The sequence below is a fragment of the Canis aureus genome, chromosome 12, assembly GCF_053574225.1.
Source record: "Canis aureus isolate CA01 chromosome 12, VMU_Caureus_v.1.0, whole genome shotgun sequence".
Classification (NCBI taxonomy): Eukaryota; Metazoa; Chordata; class Mammalia; order Carnivora; family Canidae; genus Canis; species Canis aureus.
The window spans coordinates 26468898-26491183 of NC_135622.1; the positions used below are offsets into that span (position 1 = coordinate 26468898).

Below are 22286 nucleotides of genomic sequence, written 5' to 3' on the forward strand. Positions count from 1 at the left end.
TTGGGATTATCTGTTACAATGATTTGCTATGTCCTCACAGGAAGCTCTACCACCCCAATAATGCCCAACTGGGCATGGCCGTGATGCGGGCAGGGCTGACCAACTGGCATGCTGGTAACATTGAGGTGGGGCATGGGATGATCTGTAAAGCCTATGCCATTCTCCTGGTGACCCATGGACCCTCCCACCCCATCACCAAGGACTTAGAGGCAAGTAGCATTTCAGAGCTGGGCCTCCTTTTCTGGTCTAAGCTCTCTCTAAGGGTGGGAGCTGGATTCCAGTTTCTGCTTTTGCAAAGTCCACAGATTACCCACTGAACCAGAAGGGAATTCAGAAATGCTTTAGTCCACTCCCCTTGTTTTACATCTGAGCAAACTAAGGCCCTGGGAAGGGGAGTAACCTGTCTATAGTCACATAGTGAATGGATGGCACAGCTGAGGTTTGAAGTCTGAGATGCTCCAAGTATGGATGGAGAAAGCCTACCCAGCAATGTGGGTGCAGCGATGTACATTAGATATGCTTTGTAGAGTGGAGCTGGGGAGCACAGGCTCTGGAATCAGACTACTGGGATTGAACTCCAGATTCACTACTCTCCAGCTGTGTGAGTGCAAACACGGAATATGTGGGCCTGAGTCTCCTTATCAGTAAAATGGAGAAAAGGGATAGAGCTGTGATAAGGGTTCAGTGAGTTAATGTGTGAAAAGCACTCAGAACAGTGCCTAGCAAGTAGCATGCTCTTTATAATTGCTGGCTTCCTTTGTGCTTTGAAGGGCTTGTTTATTTGAGGGTGACAGGGTTCAAAGGACTGTACTCAGGCAGTATGGTACAGGGAAAGAGGACAGACTTTGTTGTCATAAAGTGTCTGAGAAGACTGACTTTATGCCTAGTATATCATTCACTGCTGTATTCTCAATTCATCAATGATGACTGGCCCTTGAGAAATATTTCTTGAATAGAAATATGGGTGCATGGGGATTTTCCTAGGTGTCACACACTATGATCTTTCTGGTCTGTTATGAAGTATTAAGGAATCTCACCCATTTATGTGTGAGGAAACTGAGAACTAAAGGTATTGTCACTGGCCTAAAGTCCCACAATGTTAGTTGGGACCTATGTGTGTATGATCCAGGATTCAAATCCAGTTCCTGCAAACAAACATTCTCTGCTGAGAACAGTCCCTTGAGCTCCTCTCTCAGGGGTCTGACTCCCTCTCCCTAACAAACCAAGCCCAGTCCCAGGACATTGAGGCCCCTAGAGGATGAGTATGTGTGTGTGTCAGTGTGTATAAGTGTGTGTCCGTGTGTCCTCTCAGTGGATACAGCTGAATCTCAGTAACTAGGAGTTATTTGCTCCATTGTCTGCCCTTTTGAAAAGAGCCAAGGAAGATCAGAAGCCAGTATGTCCCAGTGGCCTGTCATCCCTGTTTATGGTGTGTCTGTGTCCCACAGGCTATGCGGGTGCAGACGGAGATGGAGCTGCGCATGTTCCGCCAGAATGAGTTCATGTACCACAAGATGCGTGAGGCTGCCCTGAACAACCAGCCCATGCAGGTCATGGCCGAGCCCAGCAATGAGCCAGCGCCAGCTCTGTTCCATAAGAAGCAATGAGGACCTGTCTGGTGGTGGGCTGGGCACCATGGCTGGAGAATTGGGGAGACATTTGGGTTTGGGGGAAGTTGGAGTTGGTGGGTTTGGGGGAAGACCCTTGATGAGGAAGGCCGGATAATGTTCACTCTTGTGGCTGTGGGAATGCACTGTTCTGTGTTCCTCAGTTCATTTTGATTCATTTAAACTCAGTTCAACTTAATTGAACTCTATCCCAGCCCAGCCTAGCCCAACTTATCCTACAAATATTTATGGGGTGGAACACCCTAGGGATAAAGAAGCTTCAAATGTAGCGGGGGAAGCAAAATGTAAACAATTAAACAAGCTTAATAAATGCAATGGTAAACTATATGGGGGCTTCAGTGGAGGGCATGTGTCTGGTATGTGGCGCATGTGCATGTGTGTGTATGTGTGATGCATTGGGAAGGATGTCATGGAAGAGATTACGTTTGAGCTGAGGGTGGCAGGTGCCTGAAATCTCAAGTGGCTGCTCACCTATCTGTGCAGGTCTCTCTGGGGCTGCTGGTCTTACTCATGGTCTGGAATACTCAGGTCTTATGTGACTAGGATTGGTGATACCCAGTTTCCTCAGGTTAGTGTGGGGTTATGAAGAAGGGGCCATGTTCAGGCCATTTAGGTTCTACTCAGAGAATCAAAACCCCTTAGTAAATATGAGAATGAGATGAATATGCACAAAGAGGTAGGGCTTTGCCCTTAGCCACTTGAGGCTTCATTTTAGGGTCTGGATTCCAAGTGTTCTGAAACTATTTCTAAAACACACAGGAATATCTCCTGCTCCCCACCCCCCACTGCCAAGCCCTGATTCCCTGTGATGTGGGTGTGACTTGGACAGTAACCGAGATTTTCCTGGCCATTGACCAACCAGGATTGAAGTCTTAGCGGGGTGAAGCTGAGGGAGAAACTTGGAAACACCTATACCTGATGATCATGAGTTCAGAGGAGGTGATTTTGGGGGTTTTATTTGGTTACATGTGCCTGGATGGTCTTTATCATCTTAGACATCATCATAGGCCCCCAGTAAATTTCTGTTCTTAGTAAGGAATAATTATAATTTCCCTTGCTTTATTTCTTTCACTGCCCATGCCCTGGGGCTTCTGCTTTTTTCACCAGGAGTAATGTCTAATCTGGACTCTGCATGCCTAGGTTAGGATCTCCTTGGGGATGTGACCAACTTGCAATTATGTCCTGGGAGGTTCTGTGGTTTCCACCCAAAAGCGAAGGTCTTAGGATCAGCCAGTCTAGTTGTTCTATTATCTTCTGGGGTCTTAAATTTTTCACCAATGTTTTAGGAGAATCCTTGAGCAAAGCTCTCCATTTGGGGGTGTCACCAAAAACTTCCATGCCACCCTGGACCCCGCAGCTCTAACTACTACGTCCAATTGTCATCTCTGCCTAAAGAGTTAGTTTCTCCATCCCCCCTTCATCCTCAGAACTACCTGCTGCCTCCCTCTTAACCAATGGCTCTGCAAATATGCCCAGAACCGGTCCAAAGCTCTATGAATGTGCTACCTCTTTGCAGAATGCTCATACCTGGCATTTGGCTCTTCTTCAAGGATACCCCCTTCTCCAGAAGTTTTCACAGGAAGATTGACAAGTCTTCCAAGCCTTCATTACTAACAGGACTAGAGATGGCACCAACATTCTCCCAGGGACCCAACCACACATTCAAATGATCACTCTTCTGCTGTCCTGTAAAACCTCGTCCAGGGCAGCCCAGGTGGCTCAGCAGTTTGACGCCGCCTTCGGCCCAGAGCGTGATCCTGGGGACCTGGGATCGAGTCCCACATCGGGCTACCTGCATGGAGCCTGCTTCTCCCTCTGCCTGTGTCTCTGCCTCTCTCTCTCTCTCTGTCTCTCATGAATAAATAAATAAAATCTTTAAAAAAAAAAAAAAAACACCTCCTCCAACCCTCTGCCCTTCTTTGTCACCTGCTGGTCATCCTCCCATATGCATGGTTTTGTTTTCCATCCCCTCTGCCTCAAATTTGGGGCTTCAGTGTGCAGTTACAAAAATCATCTAATCTGCTTGCTTCACAGATTCTTAATTTACTCAACGACAGATGTCTTTCCAGTTTCTCCATTAACACCCTCTCTGGCCATAATTTCTCCATATTTGATGTCTAACTTTCTGGTCATTGCTTCCTACCTTTTCACCACTCTGTCTTTTTTTTTCCACCCCAGATTACTCGATGACATCATGTACACTCTAGTGTTTCACCCTCCTTCTGTCTTGACCTCCTTCCAAATAAGCCAGTTCATCAGTGCTCCTTCCTACCTACCTATTCTCCCTTCCTGCCTGGCAGAGTCCCAACCCTGGATTAATTCCGCTGTCTTGTTTTCCCTCTGCTGCTCCTGGAGATGCTGAGCACAGCCAGGGAAAACAGTGCCTCTCTGAATACAGGCACTTCTACAGACTCCTTGCCAACCTCAGCTCGCCTTTGGGCGCAGCCTGGAAGTGTTTCATGTGCCCCTGGTTGACTGTCTCTCCCTTTTGCACACTAGCTATTTCAGGCCTTGACTCCCGTCCTCCAGTCCTCTGCTTTCAGCTGAACCTCACTCCTGCTTCATAGAAGAACAGAGGCCAGAAGATGCAATGCCCTCAGTCCCTTTCCCATATTCACTCATGTCTTGTCTGTGCTTGACCTTCTTTCCTCCTCCTCACACCAGTGGAATGTGAGCCCTTTTCCTCGCATGAGCTAACCCACCACCTGTACTCTGGACCCCTGCCCTTCTGATGTCCTCGGGGCCTTGCTTCACCTGTGATGCCCTCTTCAAACTGGATCCTTAACATTCCTCCACCCGCTGCCTTCCTCAGTGCCATCCACAAACATGCTGAGGACTCTTTGATCATAATCTTCACAGCTAAGTTTTTCTTTTTTTAAAGAACTTATCTCTTGTAGCTACTATCTGTTTTTCTTCACTTTCCATTTCTTCCTGAACCCGCTGCAGGCTGGCTGCCTAAACTCCTCTAAAATGACTTGTACAAGGTCAACTCCGGTGGGTAGCTTTTAGTCCATATGTTATTTGGCTTCTCTGATCAGTTCTCACTCCCAGCCCTGGATTCCTGGAAACCACTTCCTTAGGATGATCCTCTGATGTGGTTTCTTCCATCTTCCTCCCTGACCCCATTTCTCTTCCTACCCCTGATATGTCGGCATTTCCTGGGGCTGGGTTTGTTCATCTTGGTCATTCTTGGTTCCTTCTCTTACTCTGCACACACTCCCTACATGAGCCCAGCCAGGCCCTTCGTTTAATCACCTTGAGGCAGAAATTTTTTTTTTAATTTAAATTCAATTAGCCAACATGTAGTACATCATGAGTTTCAGATGTAGAATTCAATCATTCATCAGTTGCAAATTGATGCTCTCTCAAATGTTCTCCAGGCACATCATGCTCAGCAAATTCAAAATGAAATTCTTTCTCTTTCCCACATCTCTCCTCCACATCTGTCCTTTAGCATACCACCTGAGAACACCTGCCTTCTGCTCTAGTCACTCCCATTGCATCCTAGACATCACTCAAACCCACTCACTTATGGGCCCCTAAGGGTGACCCATGTTCTCCTGGGCTTCTTTTCAAATTTTGAGACATTCTATCTAAAATATCTAAAACCTGACAATTCCTATTCATCTTTCAACATCCAATCAGGAAATCACCCCTTCTGTGAAGCCTTCCCTGAATGCTTAGGTTCTGCTGGTGCCTGTCTGAGTCCTTCACATCATCCTTGAACTCCCTGCCAGAGTACTCTCCTCATGGCGTTATAATTGCCTTTTTACTTGTCTGCCTCCTCCATCAGATTTTGAGCTTCTGGAGGGCAGGCGCCATATCCCTTTATTTATCTTTCTATCCCCAGAACCTAGCGTGGGTCCTGGAACATAGTAGGCACTCAGCTAATGTGTGTTGAATGAATGAATAAGTGAATGGATTTGCTTATCTCAGAGCAGAAGAGACATAAAACTGCGTATTTTGAGTTTTTATGTTACTACAGTCAACAAAGGCCATTAAATCATCTGTATATCCAAGCAAATATGTGTGATCATAGTCGATTTAGAGCAGTGCTATCTAATAGAACTTTCTGTGATGATGAAAATATATTGTATCTGTATTGTCTAATGCAGTATCCACTAGCAACATGTGACTATTCAAGCTCTTGAAATGTGTCTAGTAGGAGGGAGGAACTGAATTTTAAATTTTATGTAATTTCAATTAATTTCAGTTTAAATAGCCAACATGGCTTCTGGTTGCTGTATCAGACAATGAAGTTTTGGAGAACAGTGTCCTTTTAAGATTATGGACATTGAGACCAGTGAAGTTCCTATCTCAACTCTCCTATATGTCAGCTGTATGACCTGGGACTAGTGATTTCACCCATGCCTATTTCCTCATTTCTACCTACCACACAGAGTTGCTGTGAGAATTAAACTTCTAAAATGTAAAAGCCCTTTGAATGGTGCCTGGTCCATCCTAAGCACTCCGTGGGCACTCCAGCCATGCTATTGTTGAGGGTCCCTTCCCCTACAGACAAAGTGAAGGTGAAGGGTAGACATGAGCCCCAGTAGACGGCCAGCTCTTACCAGCTCATGAGAGCTAACTGCGCACGTCACATTGATAGCTTGACATTGGCCATGGTGAGAATATTTATACTGGGACAATTGGCTTAACTTTAAAAGGTTAATTTGGGTGTTGTCAATCTATAAAAAATGGGGTTTGCTTCATAGAAGTAGCAGAACAAAGAATTAAAAACACCATTAAAGGGCACCTGGGTGGCTGGCTCAGTCAGTTAAGCATCTGCCTTTGGCTCAGGTCATGATTCTGGGGTCCTGTGACAGGAGCCCACATTGGTCTCCTTGCTCTGCAGGGACCTTGCTTCCCCTTCTTCCTCTGCCCTTCCTCCCTGCTTATGCTTCCCCCTCTCTCAAATAAATAAATAAAACCTTTTTTTAAAAAACCAAACACTATTAAGGAAATCTTTACTTAAACTGAGGTGAAGTCTGCATTCTGAAGTCTATACCCCTCAGGTCCATACCTAACAAATCTAAGACCACTGATTACTCCCCTTCAGACTAAGTACTTGCTCACTGCACCATTTTGATGTATTGACAGACATATGTATTAAGGGCCCGATATAGCCACTGCTTGGGCCAATTGCTCAGGATTTTCTTCTCTAAAGAATGCAGGAGGGAATTGGTATAGTTGTGGCACACAGCAGAGAATGGCAACATATCTGAGGGAAGTCAGAGGTGTAAACTCCTGGACCAAGCAAGGCGTACACAGTTGCAGATGATAACACACAGTGTGTGAGGATAAACAGCACTTCTGGAAGCTCCTGTGTCTGCTCCAGGCTCAGATTACATACAAATACCCTTCCTTGATGAGGAAAATCTTGTCAGTCTTAAAGAAGCACAGAACACAGCATGACTATGGGCCACCACATGGGTTCAATAACTTTGGCATGAACTCCTCCTCATTATCAGCACCCCCAGCTCAGCTTGGTCTGAGAACACCCTGGTCCAGGCATGGCTAAGGTTTCTCAAATGTCTTTAGGAGCTGTGTTTGTGTCCTACTGTTGCTGTAACAGATAAAACAAACTCAGTGGCTTAAAATAACACCGATTTATCATCCTATAGTTCTGGTGATCAGAAGTGCAGTGGGGTCTCACAGGGCTAAAATTGAGGTATCAGCAGAGCTGGGTTCCTTCTGGAGGCTCTGGGGGAAGAATCTGTTTCTCGCCTGTTTCAGCTTCTAGAAACTTCTTCTAGAATGCCCACACTCCTTGGTCTGTGGCCCCAGTCAGCAATCTCATCATTCCTTCTCTGACTCTCCTGCCTTCCTCTTTCACTTAAAAGGATGCATTGGGCCCACTTGGATAATCCAAGATAATCTTCCCATTTCAAGGTCTTTACCTTAATCACATGTACAAAAGCCCTTTGCCATATAAAGTGACCTGTTCATGGGGTCCATGGCTAGCGTGTGGACACCTTTTGTGTTGTGATTCTGCCTCCCACAGTAGTCCTGCTATTAAGCTCTCAGAGCAGTTATTTATGCTGCTGAGCAGAAGATTTGAGACTTGAATCTGGATCTCCAGGATCCCGGAGAATGAATCTTCCTTCCCTTACATCACATTGACAGCTGTATGCAATTTGCCTTCTTTTCCTCATTCACCAAGACAGGGGTTGTAAGTTCTCCCTAAGTAGACTATAGCCCTGTCTCACGGTCTTCCTTCTGTCCACCTGTCCTGGGCAGGTGTGGTGTGTGTGGAATCCCTTTGTAGAGTAAGCACCTTCCTGGGTATGGCAAAGAGCCAGGAGCAGTGCAGGGACCTACAATTTGAAGCAGCAGGTAATGTCCAGGTGTGTGGTTTGTGTCCTTCAGTGGCATTTACATTAGGCCTTGTAGGACAGCTCTTTCCCATTATTTACCATCTTGCTTGTTAGAGTGTGTTTCTTGAGGGGAATTTTGCCTTGCTTACAATAGTAGATGTTCAGACCCTTCATGTTCATAGCTAAACTCATCATTTCCCTCCAGATCTCCACTCAGCATTCACCTAGTTCCCCAAGATCTGGGCTATTAGATGCCTCCCTCTCCTTCATTCCCTATAATGAGCTTCTGAGCTGGTCTCTTCTGCCCAGCACCTCTCCAATTCTGAAAACAGTGCTGACTCACTGACTGGAGACTCTCCTCTGCACCATAAAATTCATAAGAGGCTGCTCAGGACAGGTTGCCTCAGGACTCAGCCTGGATCAATCGTGGTGTAGCATTCCCTGACACACAAAATGATGTGCTGATAAATATTTAACAACAATGTTAAGAAGAGCCCTGATTTGTGACATTTGCTGATTTTTATGGTATACATACAAATCCTCACCATCACCAGCATCCTAAGCTACCAAGCTATATGTTGAATTGGGAGCTGGTACTAACTGATTCCAGCACATGACCCTGTGTGACCCAAACTAGGCAATTAGACTCTTGCCAGGGCCCTTCTGAATTGGAGGAGAAAGAGTCCCTGCTCTTCTCTGGGAATACAACTTTCAATTTGTGACCGTGGAAGTGCTAGTAGTCATATTCACTGGTGTTTGGAAAGTTCTGGGAGAACATAGCTAACACAGAAGGAGAAAAAGGACTGGATAAGAAGAGAGAGCAGTATCGGTAACATTGTTCTCAGACTTTGGACCCATCTGCTCTTTCCAGTTCTGAATCAGTGAGCCCCATCTTCCCCCCATCCTACTTTAATTTTGGTCTAAGTGAGATTAAATGTTTTTTTCCCATTTATGACTGAAGGAGTTCCCATTGTCCTAGCTTGTTGCCATTTATCTTACCTTCCTTCTCCACCCCTCTCTACTCTGCTCTGTGCCCAGAAGGCTGATCTCTGCTTTATTGCTCAGCCAATGGGAGGCTCCAGTAGAAGATGGGAAGGAGATGTGTTATTCCTCAGAACAACCCTCCCTTTTCTGTGCCCTCTCTGTCTATCCAGGCTTTAGCTTTTGTTGGGTGGCTCTCTGATGGCTCCTGTGCTCAGTGAGTTCAAGTAATGCAGTCCCCCATGTTGACCCTTCAGGCCTATGGATGGTAATGGCTTTCAGTGGTTGCTCATCCCTGGGTGTCTCACCTACCTGAGGGCTCCCTTTACTCAAACCACACCTGTGTAAATAATGCTTCCATCAAATTCTCACCAGGAGAACACTTTTGAGTGAGCCTTATTTCCTGCTGATATATCCCTGACACATATCTTTCCAGTGCACTTCTCACCTCTAGTGGCTAGCACCCATTAATTCTAATTTGTGCTCTTGGACCTTTCCACTTTGCTTCATCCTCACAGGCAATGCCTTGGTTCAAGACCCACATCTTTCACCTGGGCCATTGCCGCAGTCTCTTAATGGTGTCTTTGTATTCAGCATGGGCCCTTTTCATTGGTCTTTGACACCATGGCCAGAATAATTCTCTACAATGCATTTAGCATCCTGTTATTCTTGCAACTAAAAACTCTTCGGTGATTCCCCACTGTCTCCAGGATTGAGTCCAGACTCCTTATCAGAGTAAAAGAATATTCATGACAGAGACTCCATATCCTTTTTCTGCCTCATCTTTTGCCAAGTGTCCATTTATACCATGCCTCTTGGCCATGCAAATATCCTTCTGAATTCTTTGAGAGTCAGCTGAAATGTCACTTGCTCAGGCAGGGTCTGGAGCTTGTGCCCACCAGGATCACAGCATGGATCATACTATCGCCATTATGGGTTGATCTCATCCCCCTAGACAGCAAGTCTCCTGGGGATCTTTGTCAGAGCTTACCACTGTTCAGTCCTGATTTGACTGAATGAGGTCGGATTGTGTGGAGAAGATACATTTATTTTAATTTAATTTAATTTAATTTAATTTAATTTAATTTAATTTTAAAAAAGATTTTATTTATTCATGAGAGAGGCAAAGACATAGGCAGAGGGAGAAGCAGACTCCCTGCGGGGAGCCCGATGTGGGACTCAATCCCAGGACCCTGGGATCACGACTTGAGCAAAAAACAGTTGAGATGCCTGATGCTCAACCATGGAGCCACTCAGGCATCCCTACATTTAATTTGATATCTCCATATTTACCCCATGTTTACTCCATGAAATACTAGAAAATCATGGGATGGTCAATGTGCCTCTGATATATATAGAAAAAGTACTCTGAAGATTGAATGTAGATTAAGTTAGACACCCCACCCCCTAAAATCACTTCCTTTACCCTAATGGGAATCAATTTTTTTAAAAAGAAGATATTTGGAAAAGTCTACATTTGCATGAATATAGACGCCTAAATTGACTTTACAAATCAATCAGCATTCATGGGTACAGAGTGCACTCTGTTGTTGGGATGCTCACAGGACAGGTGGAGAGAAGGGGGCAGGCAGGAGAGGAGGAGTCAAGGCAAAAATAGCTGATACCATCAACAGCTGTTTATTCAATTTATTTATAGTTGACTTCAGGCCCAAAGTTCTCTGGGCACCTGTACAAAATCCAAATTCAGCATAAAATTAATTTCTTTTTCAGGCACAAACACAAACGATCGCCTCCAAAAGCAAGATTTGTTACCAGGGGAACCTCAGATAGGAGGAGGCTTTGGGAATTTTGTCAGATCCCAAGAGTCTTGGTTGAAGAGATCTTGTTTCTACTATGTTCCTCCTCCTGTGTAGCTCATCAGTTGAGTGGTCTTAGCAAACCTCTTTCCTCTCCGTGTCTCTTCATCTGCACACAGATGCTTCTCTGAGCACAACAGAGCTTCTGCTAAAGTTGTGGAGGTCAGACCCAACTGTAGTTCTCTCAGGAATCCAAAGGACAGTAGTGACATGCCTTGTTTGGATGGCACATGCATCATTTCATTGGCTCTTTACCAAAACCACAAGAAGAGGTATTGTGCTGCCCATTTTGCAGATGAGAAAACTGAGATCCAAAATCAGGGATTAGTTGACTAGAACCATGTCTTCAAGACCAATTTTTTTTTTTTTAAGAGAGTGAGAGAGTGCACACATGTGGGAGCAGTGGAGAAAGGGGCAGAAAGAGAATCTCAAGCAAACTCTGTGCTGAGCACAGAGCCTGATGGGGAGCTCAATCTCACCACCCAGAGATCACGACCTGAGCCAAAACCAAGAATCAATGCTCAACCAACACACCTCAGACCCAATATTTTTACTCTAAATCATCTACTTCTTAAAAAATCAGCTCCACAAAATTAGCTCCGTGCAGAAAATTCAATATAAATAATGCAAAAAGTTATTTTGACCACCCATACCAGAGGTGATGGCTAGTATCTGGCTTTCCAACAATCTATGGTTATATCCATGCACGTAAATGTCTATAAACAGATAGTTTTGTTTCATATTTTAACAAAATTTACATGATATTATACAGGTGATACTATTCAGAAACTTGCTTTAAAAAAAAAAAAAGCTTTGAGAGTTCTACAACAGCACCTAAAGATCTGACTCCCTGATTTACTTTACCACAAGATATTTCGTAGTCTGGCTGTACAATAGTTTATCTAACCTTTTCTTACTCATGGACATTTGTTTCCAGTTTTGGCTATTGTATGCTTTATATGCCTTTTTTTTTTTTTTTGTATGTGTTTAAACACTTCCTAGAGAGACATACAATGTTGGCATTGCTAGGTGTTAGGGAATTCACATCAGAAATATTAGTGGGTATTGTTAAATGGACAGAATCCATTTAACACAGGCTGTAACAATTACAGCCTGTAACGATTTACATCTCTACACAGGCTGTAACGATTTACATCTCTACCACTGGGGAGAGCCATTCCTTACATTCTTGCAAACGTTCCATGTTATCACTCCTTTTACTTTTTACTAGTTTGATCTGTAAAATGATAGCTCCTCTTATAATTCTCTTCCCTCAGTACTTTGAGACTAAGCCCATGTCACACTGTGAGTTGCCATTAATGTGCTCACCTCATCTTCCCATTGACTTGCTAGGTTTCTTACAGGCTTTTATGTTCTATTGACCTCTATTGTCTAAGTCACAAATATTTTCTCCCACATTGTTGCTTTTCTTTTAAAACTGTGTTTATAGAGTCTCTTTTCATGCAAAACTTTATAGTTTTGAGGTAGCAATATGAATTAATCTTTTCTTCCATGGTTTTTGCAAATTGTTTAAGGTCTATACATCAATATATACTTGTTTATATATAACACCTATTTTTAATATTCCACATTTATTTATTGAGCTCTTTAGTTCATTTGAAATTTATTTTTGTGAATGGTATATTGTAGTGTGCTATAGGATTTTTCCCCCCTGTATCTCCCAACTCTGAGTTCTTACTGAGCTCTGAAACTCTTTCCTTAAGTGTGCCTTAGTTCCCCAAATTATGGTCTCTTTTTTCCCCCAAAACCTTGTTCCATACCAGAGAAGGAGGGAAAACATATGGCAAATACTATGTATAGTGCAAGGCAGGAAGAATTTCAGCCAATAGACTGGTGCTGATAAAACATCAGAGAGAGAGAGAAAAAAAAAAAAGAACACTTTCAGCTGTGCAATTTAGGAAGTCTTCTTGTAGGAGGTGGCAGTTAAATTGCTGGGAGAATAAGAGGTTGTTTAGCTTTATTGGAATGTATATTATAGGAAAGCTAGACAGGGTGGGACAGGCTATAATCAAGGAAGGGCCAGCAAACTGCAGTCCATGGGTCAGATCCAGTTGCCACCTGTTTCTATGTGATGTGTGAGCTAAGAATGGTATTCTATGTTTAAATGGTGGGGAAAAAAAAAAAAAAGAATACTACTTCATGGCATATGCAAATGATATGAAATTCAAATGTCAGTGTCCATAAATAAAGTTTTGTTTAAACACAGCAATGCCCATTTGTTGGCGTATCGCCTAAGGCTGTTTTGTGCTATAAGAGCAGAACTGGGGAATTGTGACAGAGATTGGATGGCCTATGACACTGAAAATATTTACTCTCTGGCTTTTTACAGGAGAAGTTTCCTGACCCCTGACAGACATGAAACGCGGGTTTTGGAGTTTGACTCTTACGTGCTGGCAGTGAACTAGGAAGCATTACTATCATTGCTGTTTTTAAGGAAGATGACTGTCAGTAGAGATTTGTCAGTAAGAGAGAGAGGGCAAGGAGATGCCATAGGTCCTGTGAGACTATCCTAGGAGAGAGTATGAGTAATGGGGTTTCGGCCCCAGAAGTGGAAAGAGAGGAGGTGGGAAATGTGACAGATTCATTCATATTAAGGCATCTTTCTTGAGAGCTTTCTGTGGCCTGGCGTAGTTCTGGTAGCTGAAAGACATGACAACTCTTTGGATATGGGGGACAAGCACCCTATCAGCTTGCTAAGGCTGCCATAACAGAGTACCCTAGACAGGGTGGTTTACACGACAGAAACGTATTATCTCACTGTTCTGGAGGCCAGAAGTCTGAGATGGAGGTGAGGCCATGGCCATGCTCCCCCTCTGAAAAGGGTAGGGAAGGATCTGTTCCAGGTTCCTCTCCTAGCTTCTGGCACATCCTTGGCTTATGGCAGCAGAACTCTAAACTTCACATGACATACTTCCCATCTGGGTGTCTCTGCCTGTAAATGTCTCCCTTTTATAAGGACACCAGCCATATTGGATTAGGGGTCCACCTTACTACAGTATGACCTTATTTTAACTGAACTAATTATATTGGCAGTATCTTTATTCCAAAATAAGGTCACCATCTGAGGTCCTGGAGATTAGGACTTCATCATGTGAATTTTAAGGGGTGTGCCACTCAATGTGTAGTAGCTACCAGAGCCTGATACAAAGTGCTGTTCAGAGAAATCCTTTTCCCACATTCTGCCTCTGCCCATAGCATGGAGGAAACGTCCACCTGAGCTTCCTTTGTCCACTTCTGGTGCCTCCTGCTAAGCTCCTCGGTCAGCCCTCTACTAGGAAGGTGAATTATTCATTTGGTGGATCAGTGTCTGCTCTTTTTGTTCATGTACCCTAGTAGGTGGAGCCACTGTGACCACACAGGTGGGTATAGCTCCCCTTTGCCTGCCCAGCATTTCTTTTCTCTGTCCCCACAGGGAGCCAGCACACCCTCTTGCTCTAGCTCCTTGCCTGTATGGCTGACGGGGAAAGGTCATTCTAGGGCTGCTGAACAGATCCAGCCACATCTCATGTTTCTCATAGGATCACCTGAATGAGCAGCATAGGGTCTACCTTCAGGGTGAGAATTACCCTTCAGACCTGACCCAGAAGGATAGAATACACAGATCATCAAGATTTACAAAAATATAGGTGATTAATGCCCATTGATACCAATAGCACCATCAATGACAAGCCCATTGGGAAGACTTTTTTTAAAACAAAGTTCATTTTATTACATTAATTTTACACAGTAAAAGAATATGAAGTGCAGACTTGTCTAAATTCTCTTGCTGATTCTCTTGAAGACAATGTCACCCAATGTCATGGTCTGAAAGTAAAAAAAAAAAAAAATCACAAAATGTTCATCTGTGAATTGTAAAAGGTAATTAAGGCCACAAACTCATCCCAAATATGCTAGCATAGGAAACAACTCAAAGATTTCTCTGTTTTCTGTAAGATCTGAGGAAGAGTTGGCAATCTTTCCTAAAAATCGCATGCCGGGTCTTTTCACTTCACTTCCTCAGGTGGAAATTTGTCCTGCCTTTTAGTGAATTCCTTTCTATATTGATGGCTGTTAGAGCAAGACCATCCAAATGAGTCCAGTCCAATCCAATTTCCCAAAGTTTCATTGAGTACCTACTTATGTACCAAACACATGCTGAGGGGCAAGAACACATGTACATAGAAATACGCAGGCATCTAGCCTGGAACATAGTAGGTAGTGCAAAATTTTCCTCCCAAAGAGCTGTGAAGCAAACAAAAGCATTGGATTCATTGGATTCATCCGTTTTTTGAGTTTTTGTTCCTTTCTCCCCCCCACCCACCCCCCCGCCCCTGCCTCCCACTAGTTCTCTTGAAAAAGTCTGTGGCAATGATGTGGGTTAATGTCATCAGGGTTACAAAGGAGCCCCTTAGCTTAGCTTCAGCAGCAATAGAATGGAATAAAAAAAGCTAGGTTTGAACCCTGGTTCTATAGCTCATTAGCTGGATGACTTTGGACAGGTCAACCTATTTATTAAATCCCTCATCCTGCCTCCCTCCCAGCAGAGGGCAAGATTAGGGGAAAATATCAAAAGCATATCAAGGCAGAAATAAAGCCTATCAAAGTACTTTGGCCAGGACTGAGTCCAGGACAAACTCATCTCCCTCCACCCTGCTGGTATCTTCCTGCTGTGCTATGAATGTGCCCTGCAGGGGTGGGAACAGCATGTTTCCTTGTTGACCTTCACACTCTACCTAATTTAGGGATTTTCCCACTTGGATAAGGAGGAGAATGACAGACCCCTTGGGTAGTGTTCTGCCTTCTGTTACTCCCCAAGCACATCCTGGGAGCAAAGAAGATCCAGAGGAACACAACTGTAGGAGAAACCTTGTACTATTCACCCCAAAATCATGGACATGGCCAACAATCAGGCATCAAGAATGATTACACAACTGGAGTGTGCCACTCTTATAAACTGCCATAAAATTGCTATGAATATGATTCTCCTTGTCAATGCCTGTGAGCAAGTCCTATGGCTACAACCTTGTGGAGACTGAAAAGGGTGGGTCATGCCGGTAGCTCTGCAGGACCTTGTATCTCCTGCTAGCAAGCACCTCTCTTACCCCATCCTATTTGGGTATGAGTGAAGAAAGGGAGATAGCAATGAGGAGAGAAGGAAGAGGGGGAAGTTGAAGCGGTTGACCTTGGCATGGAAAGTGGGGATGGATGAGCAGCCTGAAGAAAATCAGGAGAGGTGGGGAAGTACCAACTGGGGGCCAGTGCCAACACCTGTGGAGTCTTTCATAAATTAAAAAAAGGTACCCCTTCCTCAAGATACTGTACTTCTATCTGTTGGAAAACTATCCAAATACATCTTGTTAGAACAAGATGGTTGGGGCATCTGGGTGGCTCATTCAGTTGAGTGTCTGGCTCTTGGCTTTTGCTGAGGCCATGATCTCAGGGTTGTGGGATCAAGCCCCACATAGGGCTCCACGCTCAGCACGGAGTCTGCATGGGATTCTCTCCCTCTCCCTCTGTCTCTCTTCCCCCACTCTCTCACTTGCTTGCTCTCAAAATAAATAAATAAATGGATAATTAAAAAAAAAACCTAGATGGTTAACCAGTATCCACCTCAAGATCATAATAAATACACATATCATCTACAATGGGAGTGGCTCCCTCTAGGATTATGCAGTGTGCAACTGTGGATGACAGCCCTGTGTGACAGGTCCCACTCAGGGAACCCTCGTTTTGCCTTTCCCTATTTGTTGCTTCAGTTTCCCCACTTAGAAAATTCAGGGTTGTTGGGAGGATAGAGATAATGTATGTAAACTGCTTGGTATATCATGGGTCCTCAGTAAGTGGTAGCAGAAGTTGACCACAGGAAAGGTGGTAGGAGAGCTGCACCTCACCCTTTACCTCTCCCTCCCATCAAGCACTGGGAGCCACAAGCTCAGAGTGCCAACTTACATTGGTGATCACATCGCCATTGAGTTCGGTTACAGACTTGATGCCTTTGAAAGTTGTCACCAGCTTATTGTCACCTTCCATCTGAACCACTGCCTGCAGAAGAGAAGAGATGAGCTGTGAGGAAAAGTCTGGGGAGACAGCAGAACCCTTGCCAGTGACACTGGCTCCCCTGACTGGGTCCTGGTTTACAACAGCCAAGCCACTCACATCCCCCAGTCTCCTGGCTATAAAGATGGGAGGTGCATTTAAAAGCTAAAGACAATGTCAGGGCTTCTTTTATCAAATTTTTAATGAATGGTATGTGAACTAGAAATGAGCATAGAACACCTAAGCGGTCTCAAATACAGGCACTAAGATAAAATTGGTAAAATCTCCAAACTGGTAGATGGAGGTAGAAGCAAAATTCTAAATATTGGCCAGTTGGAAGAACATCTATTTAGCTTTGATGTATTTTCCTTCCAGCACATTTTTATTTTCTATTGTGGTCTCTTTCTCAAGCTTTATGCATCCAGGAAGAGACAACAGAAACCCAGCAGGAAACAGAAGACCCTGGCCAAGGTTAACAATGTGCCTCCAAGATGCACAATTGGAGAAGGTCAGTGGTAAAACCCATGATGGGCTGCCCCTTACTACGGGCATAACAAGAGAATTTCCCACCTAAAATTCATCACAGATTTCCTGACCTGTAATGTTATATCTGGAGAAACAGAAATAAGAAGCTGTCATAAGAGATAAAAAGAGGGCAGCCCCGGTGGCGCAGCAGTTTGGTGCCGCCTGCAGCCTGGGGTGTGATCCTGGAGACCCAGGATCGAGTCCCAGATCGGGCTCCCTGCATGGAGCCTGCTTCTCCCTCTGCCTGTGTCTCTGCCTCTCTCTCTCTCTCTGTGTCTATGAATAAATAAATAAAATCTTTTTTTTTTAAATAAATAAAATCTTAAAAAAAGAGAGAGAGATAAAAAGACCAACATGCTGAGGCCAAAGCACAAAGTTGTTTGGAGGGGGAGGGATAAAGATGGCTGCTCTTGACTTTGGCTGTGCTAGGTGTGTGGAGTTTCCCAGGGAGGAAGAGAAGTCTCTAGGGAGGGGTACCCCACTGCCTGGATCTTTCTGCCATCACCTTCTGGCCATTCCCACAGTGCACACCCACCTCTCATTGCACACACCCTGAGCCACAGCCCAGCAGAGTGATGCCACCCTGCCCATTGCCTTCAGTCAGGGAAGAGTGGCTATGCCCATTGTACAGATGAGGCAACTGAGGCCAGGGGCTCAGTGACCTCTGGAGGCTTGGTCTGAGGGCCTGCCTGGGGCCTTGGTATTCTGCTATTCTTGATGTTGCCAGCAGCTACAGGCTCAGCAAAGCAAGTTTACTTTGGGCTCAAGGATGATGTCACAGCTCTGTTTAGAGTTTTTCACAGACTCCTGCTTGTCCACTGGTGGGCCTGAGAGAACCTGCGCCTGGTCCCCCCACATCCTCCACACGAGAAAGCCCAGGTTCCTGGGGCCAGAGAACCCAGGCAGTCATAGGAAAACTGGAAGGGCCTCCCAAGAGCTTCTTCCCTAGAGCTGTCTTGGTCTCTGGCTCCCATCCCAGAAATGGAGTCACAGACAAGGTATCTGTGGTGGGAACTGTGAGGTGAGAGTCTGGTAGGATGAAGCCCCGGGGCCAGGCTCCAGAAGCAGAGGGTGGCATAAGGGAGCAGCTCCTACCTTGACCTTCTCTCCAGTCATGGTCTCCAGTTCACACTCTTCCCCCAAGGTGAACTCATTCTGGATCACTTTGGAACCAGTGGTGATGATGAGCTTGAAGTGCTTCCCATTCTGCACGATTTCTGACACCCCCTTGAGGTCCTTCCCCTTCTGGATGAGTTCATCAGGCAGACCTGGTGAAAACCATTTGAGGTTCAGAGATGAGCAGAGGCAAGGCAGTGGTCACAGAGAAACTTTGTGGTGTGGAGTCAAACGGGGAGGTGCCGTGTATCCCCAGAAGCCAGAGGTAGGTACCGAGTCCCGTGAACAACATGGGCTTTGACCTCTGAGAGGAAAGGTCAATGAGAAGTCACGCATGTGCCCTAAAGAACCGTTCCTCTAGTGAGCGCCCTGGTTCTCGCTTGCTCCGCTATCTCATGCCAGACTTTATTCTGAGTGTCAGTGTTTCATTCCACACCCAGAGTGACCACACAGTTTGAGGTCCAGCCAGGTCCCTCTTGAGGGTGAGAGGGGGAGCTAGGAATAATATGCCTGGACAACACGGGCCAGCCAGAACTGTGCCCCGCAAGCCTCCAGCTACCCATTCCTGCCTCGACCTCTGCTGTCAAGGCTCTTGAGGAAGGTGCAGTGGGAGTTCCTTGCCCTGGGACAGAACTTTACACATTTCAGGGCACCTCTACCCTGTTGAAGTGAAGTCTACACACGCTGGCAGTGGGGGTAGAGGATCCTATGGCCCAGGTAAGGGATTTGAAACAGAGATGGTGTGACATCCTATAGAAGAGCCTAGCTCTCTGCTAGCCCTGAAGGTCCTCTTCTCTCTGCCTTTGCTGTCTTCCCCACACTTTTCCCCTTTGTCACCCTTCTGTGTCACATCACCCCTTTCTTCATAGGGTTCCCTCTACCTGGAGTATGCTCCCCTTTACCAGTCCCCTGGGGGACACTTGTTCATCTGCCAAGGCCCAGCCAAGGTTCACCTTCGCCACCACCAAGCCTTCTATCCATGCCTTTCCATGAGCACCTCATCCTCTGCACATGATTCTGGGGGGTGCAGAGGATTAAAATGGGATCTCTGGAACCAGCATCTAGTCCACTTCATATCCCAATGCAAATGCTTCCTACCTGCGTGACTTTGGTTAGGATTACTTAATTTTTCTAGGCTTCAGTTGTCTTGACTGTGAAATGGGGAAAAAATTAGTACTCAACTCAGAGATTTTTGGTGAGGATTCAACGGGATATTCCATATTAAGAGCTTACTTAGCACAGTGCCTGGTATTGAGCCAGTGCTCAGTACATGTTAGGGGATACTTTATTGTATTTGTCTCTTCTCTTTTTCTCTCTCTAAACTGTGACTTGGAAATGTGGCTCATTGTTCTGTCTCCCTGGTATCCATCCAGCACAGTACTCAGCATGTAGTTGGCCTTGAATCAACATTTGTCAGAAAAATGAATGAGTGAGTGAGTGAGGTATCAGCAGAGATTGCTACAATCTAGATCAGACTCTAGTTCAGTGCTCTTTCCTCTTGCCTATGGAGTGACCTTGTCCAGTGACCAATAGCATAAGCTGCAAATGACTGCGAAAGTCATATCCATAACGTAGCCTCTGGGCTGTGCAAAGCCTGAAACTTTCCTTCTATCCTAGCATCGAGACTCTGGTTAGCCACCGCCAGTAGGGCCAGACTCTCACCTGCCAGGACCCCCAGCCTTGGTGTCCACCCCAATACTCACCGACTGCCTTCATGAAGGCCTCAAAGTTTTCTTGGCTCTGCAGTTGGTACTTGCCGGAGAAGTTCATGGTGGCAACAAGGCTCCCTCCACAGTGGACCTGCAGCTCTGCTGGCTGGGCTGCCCAGTGTGAGCTGATTTATAGGGGGCTCCTTCCGCTTTGAATGTTGGCCATAGGTCAGCAGCTGCCGACTCCTTTATGGCCAGGTTCAAACATTAACTGCTAAGAGCAATGGTCAGCAATAAAAAAACAGGATGGGCACAGCGGAGGTTTGCTCTAATTCAGCAAACATTAATGGATGTCAATCAAGTGCAAAGCCCTAAGTCCCTGCAGCCTATAATATGCCAAACCTCCACGAGATGTGCGTGTGCGTATGTGTATGCATACATATCTGTACACACATCTGTATGTGCCTGTGTGGTAGACAGGTATGCATATATACGTATGTGTGTGCATATATATGTGCGTATACTTAGATTTAGACACACAGAAAAATACCAAAGAATCCCTTTCAACTCAAAACTCTACCATATTTTCATAACCTTATGATCTCTTCCATCTTCATCATGACACAAACTTTATTTTTACAAAGCTTCATAAGCTCCTAGAGCTATTTTGTATTCTGGGAATCCTCTTGATAGTTACAAGCTCTGCACTGTCCACTTCAGTCTCCAGTGAAAAGTGTTAAGCAAAGTGCCACATACTGAAGGGCAGGAGGGAACAATGGAAACTTGATGTGTGGAAATGGAGCTAAATTTTATTTGGCAGAGAATGGGAGGGAGAGAGAAGGCAGGTAGCACCTGCTGGGCTGACTGAACATTTCAGGGGGCCTCTGTCCCATGTTTGCTTTCTCACTACACCCTCCACCCTTCCCTCACCCTTCACCCATTTACCTCCTCTATAAATCCTCTGTGCTCAGGGATTTATATTCCCAATCCTACTGGGATTATTTCTCTATGTATTCTTTTTCATTTCTTCCTTTGTATTTTCAATCCCTGGCACCTAGTAGGTATCCATGATAGGTCAGTAAATAAAAACCATCAAAAGATAATGAGGCCACAGATCTTCTTGTTAAAAGGAAAATAAGCTATATGGAGAATTAGGTTGGCACATCCCCTCACATCACTGAATCATTGGGGCTGGGCAGCCAGAATCAGTGTGTGTGTGTGTGTGTGTGTGTGCATGTGTGTGCGTGCATGTGTGTGCATGTGTGTGTCTAACCAGGCACAGATGAAACCCCAGTGTGAGAGGATGTGAATAGGGCTGGCAACATGTGACCTTGGGCCCAAGAGCCAGCTACTCTCTTCCCGTCCCTATCCATTCTTTCTCCTTCCTCTGCATTCCTGTTCCACCATTCCAGCCTGCACCAGGGGAGATGGTAGCCAGAGCTTTCTGTTTCCTGGATAGTACTCTGTCCTGCCAGGGGACCCTGTCTGTTCTCATTTGCAGCACAATCAGCAGGATGACTACACACTTAGCTACCAACTGTCTGGACTACGGGAGCATCTGCTCTGGAAGCCCGGCAGGCCTCAGGTTCTTGTTGTATAGGAGTCATTGACATTGTAGGAAGACAAGCCTGAGGGACACAGTGCTAACATAAGCATGTCAGCCCACTAGAGGCATGCTCTGGCATCTCCAATCCCCTCACACATCCTCTCCCAAACTTCCAGAATTTGGACATGTTGATCCAATAAAGCACCTGAGAAGTCCTCCCATCCACCCATGTGCTCAATGTCAAAGCCCTCCTCTGGCATCCCCATCAGGTGGTGTTAGCATATGCCCTGCCATGGAGGGATAACTCCCTTCTGAGTGTTATGCCCAGAGGGCACTGGTTGATGGCAGTCATGCAGATCCTAGCACCAGTAAACCTCTCCCTCCAGTGCAGAGGGGTGCTCCACTTTGCCCTCTCTGCTTGGGCCTCCTCTGAGTGCCCGGGAACAATGTGCTTTCCAGGCTGCATGTCAGGATGATCCCTGGAGAATGCTAAGCAGGCTTGTAAGCCCAGAACTCACAGCCATTTTTAGGCACCACCAATGCCCTAGCACCCAGCTGGTGGTGGCAGAGTGGCTCAAAGGATAACAGTCACGTCTTGTTCTGAATCTTGACTGTGGACTTTTTAATGTATCTCATTGTATTGCAGGTACCCATAAGATCCAAATCTCTTC

At 45.4% G+C, this 22286-nt stretch overlaps 2 protein-coding genes across 3 annotated transcripts in view; one reads left to right on the top strand and one right to left on the bottom strand.

Moving 5' to 3' along the window:
• SMYD1 (SET and MYND domain containing 1) overlaps nt 1-1953 on the top strand; it is a 37124-nt gene extending 35171 nt beyond the window's left edge. For both annotated transcript variants that reach the window (XM_077843205.1, XM_077843204.1), the window contains 2 exons: nt 41-209; nt 1449-1953. In XM_077843205.1, coding sequence (XP_077699331.1) covers nt 41-209; nt 1449-1607 — 328 coding nt within the window. In that variant the 3' untranslated portion in view covers nt 1608-1953. The remainder of the gene's footprint in view (nt 1-40; nt 210-1448) is intronic.
• A 12494-nt stretch (nt 1954-14447) lies between these two features.
• Nucleotides 14448-20280, bottom strand: FABP1 (fatty acid binding protein 1). Its single transcript, XM_077843206.1, has 4 exons — nt 20124-20280; nt 18400-18572; nt 16693-16785; nt 14448-14568 (listed from the first exon to the last, which is right to left on the bottom strand). The coding sequence occupies exons 1-4, from the start codon at nt 20188-20190 to the stop codon at nt 14518-14520; spliced, it is 384 nt and encodes a 127-aa protein (XP_077699332.1). The 5' UTR covers nt 20191-20280; the 3' UTR covers nt 14448-14517.
• Between the last annotated feature and the right edge of the window lie 2006 nt (nt 20281-22286).